We start from the raw sequence: 12,951 nt of genomic DNA, 5'->3' as shown, positions 1-12,951 counted from the left end.
AACAACTTCAGGTGCCAAGGGTGTACAGAACCATCTCGAGCTGCCAAGCACGGCACAGGCGTCAGCACAGGGGAGGAATTCAAAAGGGTGAAGGAGGAAAGGCCAAGTGACCCCCCCAAACCCCCCTTGGGCACCTGCCTGCTGCTTTCTGCCCAAATGGGTGTTTTTATTCTGAACAGTCCATCTACCTACTTAAGTTTCTGTTTGTTTTATTTATAGGCTCTTAGTGTTGTCACACATCAAAACAAGCTGGCAGTGATCCCTAAGGAGTCCCCATTAGCAATACAGTTCCATTATGGATTTAACATTTTTCTGCCATCTCCAAAATAAGAGGAATCTTCAAACACCCACAAATTAGTTCTCACTGTAACAAGGCTCCACCATAAGTTGCACATAAATTCAGACTTAAGAGGTTAAAGAGCTCATGCACCACTGGCATCTTCCTCTGCCTGTTCACCCAGAAGATTTTTAAGCACCAACAGGAGTGTCAGCTCCAGACACTAAAAGTCAGAAAGAAAATTACCAATAAATGTAAGTGGTTCCACCTCAAGCACCACATAACCTGTACTTTTAAATAAGCCATGAGAGAGCAGACTAATAATTTCTCAAAGGACTACAGGAGATTCACTCAAGAGATATGTAACAGCATTTGAGGATGAAAAGAGGATGTTCAGAAAATGTCAAACACCACTAATGAACACAAAATGAATTCTGAATTAAATGCATGAGTTTTGTGAGGAACTGGAATGTGCATAAGCAACTTCACCCATGGATAAAGCAATTAATGACTCAGCCATGAGCTGAACACATGGTTTTGTGGGCATGAGACAGACAAACAAGCTGGCAACAAATGGGACAATGATTTCAGACTAAACTTCAGATTTCCAGTGCCAATCTGGATCTCCCTCACGAGCCTCTTCCACCAAATCTTATCGTTACCACTGATGTACAACCACAATGCAAGAATACTGCTTAAGAAACTCTTTGCTGGATGAAGTTTTTCAGCTGAGGAGGTCTGGAACACTCTCACCCGTGAGCTGGACAGAACCAGACCCTCAGGTGCCATGGGAACAGTGCCCTGGTGTGGGATGTGTCTCCTGGAGTGACTGTGGGCAGCTGAGGGCAGCCAAGACAAGGGCAGAGAGGCTGGTGAGTATTTCCAAGTCATTAAGACAAAAAAGTTTTCCACTATAATTAAGGATGGGAATAGAGAAGCAAGAAGCATGGAAAAGGCTGATCCTGACCACTGCTGCAGATTCACAGAATGGTTTGGGCTGGAAATTACTTTAAAGATTACCTTTAAAGACACCTTCCACTGTCCCAGGCTGTTCTGGCCTGGCCTTGGACACTTCCAGGGATCCAGGAGCAGTCCCAGCTTCTCTGGGCAACCTGTGCCAGGGCCTCCCCACCCTCACAAGAATTTCTCCCTAATCTGACTGTGTCTGTGTTCACAGGGGTCCCAGGATGAGGGAAGAGACGAGGATCTGACTCCATGTTTCAGAAGGCTGATTTATTATTTTATGATATATATTATATTAAAACTATACTAAAAGAATAGAAGAAAGGATTTCATCAGAAAGCTTGCTAAGAATAGAAAAATAATGAATAACAAAGGCTCTGTCTCGGACAGAGAGTCCGAGCCAGCTGACTGTCATTGGCCATTAATTACAAACAACCACATGAGACCAATCACAGATGCACCTGTTGCATTCCACAGCAGCAGATAATCATTGTTTACATTTTGTTCCTGAGGCCTCTCAGCTTCTCAGGAGAAAAAATCCTAAGGAAAGGATTTTTCAGAAAATATCATGGCTACATCTGGCCTAATCCTGCCTCGAGTTTATAACCATTCCCCACCGTCCTGTGGGGACCTGGCCATATAAAAATTCCCTTTCCCTCCTTTTTATAAGGCCACAGGATTCTCTCCAGAACCTCCTCCCCAGCCCTGTGACCATCTCCAGGTGCTGCTACCCCTTAAAACAGCACGGACACCCCTGTGACAGGTGCCAGCAGTTCTCACTGTAACAAGCCTCCACCATAAATCGCACATAAATCCAGACTTCAGAAGGTTAAAGAGCTCATGCACCACTGGCTTCTTCCTTGCCACTGTGACCCCTCATGGCACTCTGAAGTGGCCAGCAGGGTTTGTTTGCTGTGATGGCACCATGAACACTCACCCACAGCACTGAGGGCGTGCTTGAGCTCCAGGGTGAAGGCTGTGAGCGGCACCTCCTCGGACACCGGCATGATCGCCACCGTGGACAGGTTGCTGGCAGGATTCCCTGCATCCCACTTGCTGCTGGAGCTGTGCAGTCCCAGAGGATGACCTGTTCACAGAGAAAACACCTGCCATCAGTCAGCCAGGCTGCTAAACGTGGAATTGTAATTTTTCCTAACTCCATGCAGGCAGGAGGGAAAGTGTCACTGTGTCACCAAGCTGCTCAGTGTCACAGAAATGGAACACAAACCTCCACAGCATGTGAGAGCAGAGTTCCCACATATTTCATTTCAAGAGGATGAAGATCAGTTTCCATCATTTTTGGTTGCTGGTACAGCATGTGTGGGTTGAAGTCAGGCAATTTAAAAATATGCCTGGAATATGTTAAATGAAGCATGGATCTACCTGACCCAGGAAGACAAAGATAAAAAAGCACTTAAAATCCCTTTACCACAACTTTGGAACTGATTCCATGTGACAGTGTTCACAGGGATCCAAGGATGAGGGAAGAGATGAGGATCTGACTCCATGTTTCAGAAGGCTGATTTATTATTTTATGATATATATTATATTAAAACTATACTAAAAGAATAGAAGAAAGGATTTCATCAGAAGGCTGGCTAAGAATAGAAAAAGAATTAATGAATAACAAAGGCTTGTATCTCAGACAGAGAGTCCAAGCCAGCTGACTGTGATTGGCCATTAATTAGAAACAACCACATGAGACCAATCCCAGATGCACCCGTTGCATTCCACAGCAGCAGATAACCATTGTTTACATTTTGTTCCTGAGGCCTCTCAGCTTCTCAGGAGGATTTTTCATAAAAGATGTCTGTGACAATTCCACAAGAGGAATTAGCTTAACTAACAAAACCTCCAAACCTGTTGTGTCAGTGTTAAAATATTCCAAAATTTTTGAAAACTTAACAATCCTTTTCTTATGGCATTCCTAAGCAAGGAAGGAAATAGCTGTTTTCAAAGCTGTTTTCAACAGCTCCTATAGAAAATGTGCATTTCTACCTGTTTTCCCTTCTCTGCAAAATGCAGTTTTACAGATATGGGCTTAGGAGTATTAAAATATGGAACCTCTGAAGTACCTGGGAACCATCTTTAATATAATTTGGTGAGTAAAGGCAGAGGAAAAGCAGTTTTTGAGAGAAATCTGCAGTGCATGTGAGGAAGATCAAGATCTTCCCAGACAGCTTAAGCTGGTAAAGGTCAATGTTCTACAAACTGTTCTTGTTCTGATACTCTTTTTTTTCTCTTTAACTGAGCCTTCTCAGAAAATCCCACTCTGCTGCTAATGCCTGTCAACTCAGCTCTGAGAACACAAAAACATTTTGAATTCAAGTTGGGATTTCACATCCTGCTTATCTCATTTCACCCAGCAAAGGCCTAAGGTGTACCATCAAGGTGAATTCTTGAGCTGAGCATGTGGAAATACCCGATATCCCCTGTGCAAACCCATTCAAAGGCTCAATGCCAGAGTGACAGACCACTGCAGGACACAAAGAAATATCAGATAAACTTTTTCTAAAAAGAAATATATTCAGCAATTGAGTTATTCATTTCAAATCTTCTAAAACAGCTCTGCACAGAACATTAAATAGTTTTCCCCCACCTTCTGGTGATCTTCAAGAAGATATCTGTAGGTTTAAACAGGTTCCACATCACAGCTCAAGCCCTTCATCTTCACAGGCCCTTCCCTCCTCAGAACTTCAATGGTGATTCTCTGATTGAACTCCTGTTTTTCTCACTAATTTCCCTCCCATTTTATGTTTCCCCCATTTTGCCCAGTTTCCCAGGCAGTGCAGCCTCTGCCCTGGGCCACAGAGGCATTTCAGCAGGTACAGAAGTTTAAGTACAATTGCCACCAGGCATTTGTGCACAAGGGGCTGTGCCCAGAAAGCTGAGCAGGTGAAGAAAGAGCAGATTCCCTTCCCCACACTGCTCTGAAACAGCAAAGTGGGTGACCTTCATTTCCAGTCTCCTTGGAATTTGGCAAAACCAGCAACTGAAGGAATTAAAACCCCCCCAACCAAACAAAACCCAAACAATCCTCAGCATCAGAGAGCCCCACAACACCCCCAGCAGTCAACAGGCATCTGTTTGCTTTCAAATGCTGCTCAAGGAAATTGGGAGAATTCCCTCCCACTCCCTTCAGTCAGTAAAGAGACTTTGTGTTGGTGCTGCCACAAACAGAGAGCTGCAGAAGCAACCCATGGCAGGCCATTTCCTCCCAGACAATTCATTAAAATACTGCAAATCCAGGCTTTGAAATCAGTCTGTGCTGCTGCTGCTCAGCACAGTGCTCTCATTCCAGCCCATTATACAGCTGCTGTTTCCAATGCTCCCTTCACATTGCTCTTGCAAGAAATTCCAGGGAAATTTCACTGCACACAGTGAAATTTCACAGGCAGCAACACTTCTGGATCTCAGTTGCAAATTATTTCATTCCCACACCCAGTTAGCCATGCTCTGCCAAAACCATCATGTGTACACAGACACAATGAAATCACCATCCACGTGCACCTGCAGCTGTAACAGACCACAGAATCTCAGACTGATCTGGGCTGGAAAGGATCTTAAATCCCATCCAGTGCCACCTCTGCCATGGCAGGGACACCTCCCACTGTCCCAGGCTGCTCCCAGCCCTGCCCAGCCTGGCCTTGGGCACTGCCAGGGATCCAGGGGCAGCCACAGCTGCTCTGGGCACCCTGTGCCAGGGCCTGCCCACCCTCACAGGGAACAATTCCCAATTCCCAATATCCCATCCATCCCTGCCCTCTGGCACTGGGAGCCATTCCCTGTGTCCTGTCCCTCCATCCCTTGTCCCCAGTCCCTCTCCAGCTCTCCTGGAGCCCCTTCAGGCCCTGGCAGGGGCTCTAGCATTTCCTTTCCAAGCCTGCACTGCCTGTTTCCAAATTTAAGGATGCAAGTGTGGCTCCAAGGAAGCCCCAGCATCAATGGGAATAGTCCAGGAATGAGTCTCACCTCCCTGCTGCAGACTGCCAAGGATCTTCTCGCCCAGCAAGTGAATAAGTCTGGTCACAACCTGGGAGAGAAAAGGAAAAAAAAAAGAAACATTCAGGCAGAATGTACTGAAAGTAGAGCATCCACATGGAGACTTCCAAACTTTTTTAAGATGTTCCCTCGAGTTGAGCCACACAAAGTCAAGGGTTTGCAGCTGCAGCTTCTTTCCTGGCTGTAATGTGTGGTGATTGGTCATTTGTCTTGGTTTCTCCTACCTTGTTTTACTTTAATTTGGAAAAACAAGAAAACAAAACAACCCTGGAACAGGCAGGATTTAACTTGCTTTGGGGAAAAAAAAAAGATTATTTGGGGAAACATGTCAAATTGCATTTCCAGCTCTCCTCATTTCTCTCTGCAGTGCACCTGCCCCACTAAGTACCCTCAGTGCTCAGTGGGTGCTGCACCTTTTGTAGGTGCTAAAAGCTCAAAAAGATCCAGACCCTTCCCCAATCCTGGTGAATGGTTTACAACAGCAAATTTAAAATATTTGGGGGGAAAAAAGGGGAATAAATATACCCCCTAAACACCTGCAGAATCAAAACAAACTCCCTAAAAAATTGCCTTCCCCTCAAATCATGTTTGCCTGGTAATTCATGTTTGAAGACACAGATGTGGTCCCAGCTGTTTTTCCAGCAGGACTCACATAAATATAAACTAATATTCCAATAGTCAAATGTATCTCCAAAGTGACAAGCCTCTCCCCAACATGACCAATCAATAATTCCTGACAAGTGGGATAGCAGAAGACTAATCCTTGCAATATCAAGAAGTGACAGACACAGAAAATGCAGCATTTATTCTGAAAGCTCTACACAGATGTTTTACCAAATAAGGAAAAGACTTATTTAAATGCATTAAGGATTAATAGAGCAATCATTAAATATTCCCCCTAGACAAATAACTCTAGGTCAAAATAGCTCAGGAGGACATGAAAAAAACCCCAAACAACTGCCACAACAGAAGTTCTCCAAGGTCAACAAGCAAAACAAGCAGCAGCCAGGTTAGCTGGGATCCTGGATAAACACACCCTGCTCCCACAGAACAGGCACTTTGGGATGCAGCTTTCACATCAAGGGCCAGGTAGGCATCAACACAGGTCAGGATGCTCACCTGAGTCATTTACACATCCTGCCTTACAAACTAAACCTAATGTATCAAACTCCCCTGCACTGTGAAATGCTGAGGATAAAACACCGATGTATTTGGGAAATGAGGGAAGAGCAAACAGAGGCTCCCAGCACAAGGGTGACTTGCAGTGGAACACAGAAAAAGAGTTACCAAGGTTATTTCAGGGATTTCATGGCATGGCTTGGGGTGGAAAAAAACTTTAAAGCCCATCCAGTGCCACCCCAGCCATGGCAGGGACAGCTCCCACTGTCCCAGGTGCTCCCAGCCCTGTCCAGCCTGGCCTTGGGCACTGCCAGGGATCCAGGGGCAGCCACAGCTGCTCTGGGCACCCTGTGCCACTTCTGCCCCATAGAGATGACTGCAGGTTGGTGAAGAAGCCACATGAACAACAAGTGACCAGGACAAACCCTTGGAAGTGCTTCTTCCTTGCCCCAGGAGCAGGCACAGTGCCCATGCCCACTGCCACCCATGTGGGGAGGACAGCAGGAAAGCTCCAGCATCCTGCCTTGTCCTGGAATCTCAGACAGCAGCTAAAATGCTTCCCCTTGTTCAAAACACAACAGAATCTGATGGTCACCCAACCACACAACTCAACCAAGCTCCAAGGCTCTGGGATTCCCCAAAGGCACCACATGTGGCTACAGAACTAACCCATCCATGGGGAGAATTCAGGGAAACAAGGAATTCTTCACAAAAATACAGACTGATGGCCCTTGCTAAAGGAGATCATCTGCCCCCAGAGCACATTTGCTATACCCAGCTCACAGGCTCCACCTAAACCTGCAGCAGCACAGCAGGACTTTCCTTCAGCAGTTTTGGGAGGTGTCATGAACATCTTACACTTCTGAAGCACTTAACCATCAGAATTTTAATTACTTACTAAAACCATCTCCTGTATTTATAACTTTTTCTGCTTTACAGGCAGCTAAGGAGAGCTCCAGCTAAGTTACAAAATATGTCCAAGGTTAATGATGGAACTAAGAATAGAACCCATTGGTCTCATTTTCCACTTGGCTGCTCCTATTACCAGGAAATATTATTTGTCTTGTTTGCTGGAGCAAACCTTACAGCCTTGGTATGTATAGATAGGGAAAATTATTTCCCTGGTGACTTTGTACAACAAGCAAAGCTGCTCCCCAGAACGGGATGAGTCACTCTGTCGCAGTCATGGCAACGTCCAAGGAACATCAATTTGGGATCCGAGCTCAGAACTGAAATTTCCACAGAGTTTTATATTACATACACCAGATATCCTCTCACAAAAAGGCAATGTTTTCCTCTAAAAGGGATTTGTCCATCCTTCTGAGGGAGAAGTCAATACAAATCACATCCCTCCATTGACAGCAGACCTGACCTGATCGACCCTCAGTGTGCAAGGCAGCAGGAGCAGCTCTCCCAAATTCAGGGCAGCTGGGGAGAGCTGAAAAGCAGCAGGAAAAATTCATCCTTCAGGTTTCCAAGCCCCTTTATTCTCACTCCCACGCAGCAGCAGGGCATGAAGGAGCAGCACAGCTCAGTGCAGCCCAAAAGACAACAAGGAAGCCAAGGGATCTGGGAGGGGACAGGGATGGCTTGGGCAGGGATAAGCAGGAATCAGCCCTTGGGCTGGGAGCAGGATGACAGAGATTGAAGGGAAACAATTACTCCAAGTAATTGTCTGGAGGAGATGGAGGCAAAGGGCAGGTATAGGGTGGTACCTCGGTGCAGAATCTGGGCTGTGACTCAGCAGTCCCAAATCCCTCCTGTTCAGCTGCACTTTGTAGGAAACTCAAGGTGAGGCTGGGTCTCTTCTCCCAGGTAAGAAGTGGTAGGACATGAGGGAACAGCCTCAAGCTGTGCCAGGGGAAGTTTAGGTTGGATATTAGGAAAATCTTCACTGCAAGGGAGGTGAAGCACTGGCACAGGCTGCCCAGGGCAGTGGTGGAGTCACCATCCCTGGAAGGGTGGATGTGGCACATGGGGACATGAGTTAGTGGTGATCATGGTGGCACTGGAGGAATGGTTGGACTTGATGATCTTGGGGACTCTTCCAACCTTAACAATTCAAGGAAAGCTCTGGGAATTGGCAGTGGGGCAGGGCAGGAACTGGACTGACCTGGAGAGCTCAGTGAGTTTCCCTCCTCTGGGGGTGCAGCCCCAGCCCTGCCCCACACTCCTGAGCCAGGGACAGCCTGGGCACTGCTCCTCCCAGAGCCTTCTGCCCCCTTCCCCAGCCAGCCTTTCTCAAGCCCAGTGCCAGAAGAGCCCAGAACACTTCCCAGACATCTGCACAAGCAGAATTCTCTCATTTTCACCATCACCCAGGGCTAGACAGCCTTCCTGGTCGGAAGCGTCTGCTGTGCTCACTCTACAGCACATCCTGGATTTTACAGCCTCTCCAGCACCCAGCCCTGCAAACACCCCTCCTGCTGGCACAGCATCAGGCAGCTTCAATTTAAGGCTTGAAGAAAAATCTGCAAGAAGGCAACGAGTCAGAGCCCAGACAGATCAAACACCACCAGCAGGTTCCTAAATGAGGCGAGGATCATTAATTGCCTGTAGTAAAGCAAACGCAGCTTTTGGACCCCTCATGCTGGGGATGGAGCTGAGCTTGGTTCAGTTGCTGAGGAAGGGGAATTAATCCTTGCTCCTGATGAGGAACAGCAGTAGCAGTGAGTGCAGCCAGCTCAGTTAATCACAGTTAATCACAGTAACGAGCAGCAGAGCTGTGGATTGGACACTTGGCTGCCAGGACAGGTCTGCTCAGAGCTCCCCAAACTGCCAGGGAACACAGCTTCCCACCCCTGCTCCCTGCCCAGGCTGGGAGGTGACTCAGGAAGGTCACAGAGCACCTGAAGAGGCACTACAGAGGCTCATGGAGTGAGTCTGGAGCCATGGGGTCTGCCCAGGTCAGGGAGGTGACTGAGTTCACCATCAAAAATATCCCCAAAGCACACAAAACCTCTCTCTCCTGAGCTTATGCAAGAGTTTTCAGGCCAGAAGGACAAAATCTGACCTTACAGGTCTAAAAAACTGAGTAAATCTCCATTTCAAAAGCTCCTTGGGGCTGCAGGTGCATCAGTGCTGCTCTCCAGAAGCCCCAACCTTCTCCAGCTCCCACAGACACCACTGCAGCTGTCACCTCATCACCCTGGCCCAGGGCAGGATGTTCAGGTAAAACTCTTTCCAAGGGAAATGGCCATTTCTCCTCCTCCTCCTGCCACCCACTCCCCTTTCCAGATGAACTCCCAAGACATTTTTGTGCAGGGCAAAACAGGACAAAGAGTTTCTGTTTCTCCAGTGCTGTTGGAGAGCACTTCCCTCAGCACAATTCCACCTCTCCCACCCAGCTCATCACTCACCACCTCACCCACCTACAAACATCTCACCTTCCTGGCTGCTTCTGATCAACTCCATCCCAGTGAGACCCACTGAGGCTCTCCCAGCACCCCAAACCTCTCCTGTCTGCTGTGACAGTCTGTTCCACCACCTGCTAGAGAAGCTTCTGGGAAACCATTAATGTTCCCTCTGCTTAATTAATGTCCAATTACTCCACAGACCTGCAGCCTCTGCATTCATGGCAGGGCAAGGCCCAAACACCACATCCCAAGGGGTTGCATTTCCTTTCTTTAGGAAGATTAATTCCTGTTTCAAGAGCAGGATGTGGCCAGGCAGGATTTCAGCTCTGCTCTTGCTGGTGCAGCACAGAGCTGAGTGCTCCATCCATCCATCCTGGGGCTGAGGTGTTACCAGAGCACCACTGGCTCCACAGCCACTACAATTCCCACAGCAAGAGGTTGCAGTCACTCTGCAGTGCTGTATTTCCTAAAATCCCTCTAAATATTTCCAACTACTACCTACCCCTGCTAATGTTCCAAGGCTGGGCTCTGGATAAAGCTTTTGTTCCTTTTCAACTGTGAAACTCAAGAGTTCATTTACAAAAAGCTCTTTTGAAAAAGACTTCCATGAGAATTCAGTCTGAAAATATTTTCCTGTGGATATTTATTTCACTCTGAATACTAAGGGACGGCCTGGTAAATTGAATTATCTGCTGATAGACAAACACTAATCCAAACAAAGCTTCCTCCATCATAGGTAACTCTTGATTCAGAGAAAACTACACATGAAGGGGGCCTACAAGAAACGTGGAGAAAGATTATTTATAAGGGCCTGGAGGGACAGGGCACAGGGAATGGCTCCCACTGCCAGAGGGCAGGGCTGAATGGGATATTGGGAATTGGGAATTGTTCCCTGTGAGGGTGGGCAGGCCCTGGCACAGGGTGCCCAGAGCAGCTGTGGCTGCCCCTGGATCCCTGGCAGTGCCCAAGGCCAGGCTGGACAGGGCTGGGAGCAGCCTGGGACAGTGGGAGGTGTCCCTGCCATGGCAGGGGTGGCACTGGGTGGGCTTTAAGGTTTCCTCCAACCCCAACCAGTCTGGGATTCTAAACCAGGGGAAAATTTCACAAAACCAACACCAATATCCAAATTCACAGCCACAAATAACTGATGTGAGGTCTTGTGTACTACAAATCCCTTTTAGTTACAACAGAAGAAATACATAAAAGCACATGTAAGAAGAAAACATACAAACCCCAAACCATTCACCACCTGAGCCCTACCCTGCCCCAGGGTTCAGCTTTCACTGTCTGTGATGTTAAATCAAAGCTCCTATGCACAGAAGCCAAGGGCCAGGCCCAGGAAGCCTCCTCAGCCCTGGCAGGTTCCTGGCAGGACCCTCCCATTGTCTCCTGCAGGTTCCTGGGCCAGGACAGCAGCCTTGGCTGGAGTAATGAACCTGCCATGGCTGTGTCAGCCCTGCACAGCCAAGGGGGGTGTGCAGCCCTACAAACTGAATGGGGTTTCCCTCTCTGGGTCCTCCACCCCCATCCAGACCCAACAGAGCAGGATGCTGCAGGGGACAGGAGCCTTGGAGGGCAGCTGTGGACTCTCCAATGCCTTTCAAGTCTAACAATAAGGTGCTTCCCTAGTTCATCTTTTAAAACTTCAGTCACCCCCAAACTGCAATCACAGAATACTCTGAGAACCTCCTGAGCTGGAGAGACCCCCAGGATCCCCCAGCCCAGCCCCTGTCCCTGCCCAGCCCCAGCCTGGGCACCCCTGGCAGCGCTGCCCAAAGGCTCCTGGAGCTCTGGCAGCCTCGAGGCCGTGCCCATTCCCTGGGCAGCCTGGGCAGTGCCAGCACCCTCTGGGAAGAACATTTTCCTCATTTTAACCTAGACCTCCCCTGACACAGATCATTGGTCACCAGAGAGAAATTAAATATGTTAAATAACAATCTACTGGTGCCTCCATAGCAGAGCTTCACGTCCAGGTGTGATTTAGTTAAAAAATCTGTAAAAGGGTTTTGTGCCACACATAGGCTCTATGGATGAGCTGCCATGAGAAACAGGTCTGCCAAGGGTTGGCTGTTCTACAAATAAGAACAATGGGAATCAAATAGTGCAAACAGCCATTTTTACCCACACAAATCCACAGAACAGCTTTTGGGAAGCTCTTTCCAGGGGCTGAGATTATCCTTGACCAGCTTTCTTAAGGGCTTTTTTTAAGGGACAAGGGAGGAGGAGAGGTAAATTAGATCCTCAGCTTGAATAAAACCAGGGTGTTATTGAAGTTTCACATGGCCCCAGATCAGACAAACACTGGCTTGTCCTGGAATCAGGGAGCTTAGCAAGGGGTCTCTGATTGAAACTTTGACGTTTGATCAGCCTGTGACAAAGCAAATCCTCAATGCTTCCTCACAACAATTCCTGGCACCTTTTCAAATGCTGCTGAAGCCCACAGAGGAACTGAAGCTTTATCCTGGCGTTGTTTGAGCTTCTAATGCTTGGGATCAATCGTGTCTTGAAGAAAAATGTCATTCTGGCACTGGTGCTGATTAAATCCCCCCTCCTGCCAGCCTCACTCAATGACCACAGTGCTCCCACTGAATTCCTTCTCACCTTTTCACATCTACTCCTCTTACAATCAAGGAACACTTACTGGAATGGGCCAGGACAACAAATACAGAAAAATGCAGAAGCACAGCCTCTCCTGACCTATCCCCAGTGCCACATCAAGCCCAAGCCATGACGCAGAATGTGCCCAGTTCTTGTGGGCAGCACTTTGAAAGGAGGGCACATTACAGAGCTCACTTTGTAAGGCAGATAACCCTGGGGAGGGCTCCAGCCACTTCACAGAGGCTCTGGCTCAAATACTCCTATGAAGATAGCAGAACTCCACTTGGAGATGGATGACAGGTTCTGAATATATTTAAAGCCCAAGGGCAGACTCAGAGAATTAAAAGAAAGATGCAGAAAAACTCTTTCTATTTCTCAGCACGCGTTTCCAGCACGCCAAAGGTTGTCTCACAGTTCAGCCCCCACAGCTCCCAAGCAGATTCTCAGCAACCAGCAGGTCTAAATTCCAAGTTAGAATTCTAAAAACTAACTCAGCTCAAAAGAGTCAAAGCTAATCTAGGAAATGTGATCCCAGCTCTGCAGCAGTGCTGGAACATCTCTGTGATCTGCTCACAGATTTTTGTGCTCTCGCTGCTGCCTCGACGCTGCTTTGTGGTGCCAGGAATCGTGAGCTGG

At 47.7% G+C, this 12,951-nt stretch overlaps 1 protein-coding gene across 2 annotated transcripts in view; it reads right to left on the bottom strand.

Annotated features, from left to right (window-relative positions):
• The window catches only part of PNPLA7 (patatin like phospholipase domain containing 7), a 136,390-nt gene that overhangs the window by 61,311 nt on the left and 62,128 nt on the right, over positions 1-12,951 (bottom strand). For both annotated transcript variants that reach the window (XM_058038390.1, XM_058038391.1), the window contains exons 20-21: positions 5,213-5,273; positions 2,178-2,327 (exon numbers count right to left, since the gene is read on the bottom strand). In XM_058038390.1, the coding sequence (XP_057894373.1) occupies positions 2,178-2,327; positions 5,213-5,273 (211 nt within the window). The remainder of the gene's footprint in view (positions 1-2,177; positions 2,328-5,212; positions 5,274-12,951) is intronic.

Source organism: Melospiza georgiana, chromosome 20 (assembly GCF_028018845.1).
Source record: "Melospiza georgiana isolate bMelGeo1 chromosome 20, bMelGeo1.pri, whole genome shotgun sequence".
In the NCBI taxonomy this organism is placed as follows: Eukaryota; Metazoa; Chordata; class Aves; order Passeriformes; family Passerellidae; genus Melospiza; species Melospiza georgiana.
The sequence above is the reverse complement of the archived record's forward strand: the minus strand, read 5'-3'. Positions and strand labels throughout refer to the sequence as shown.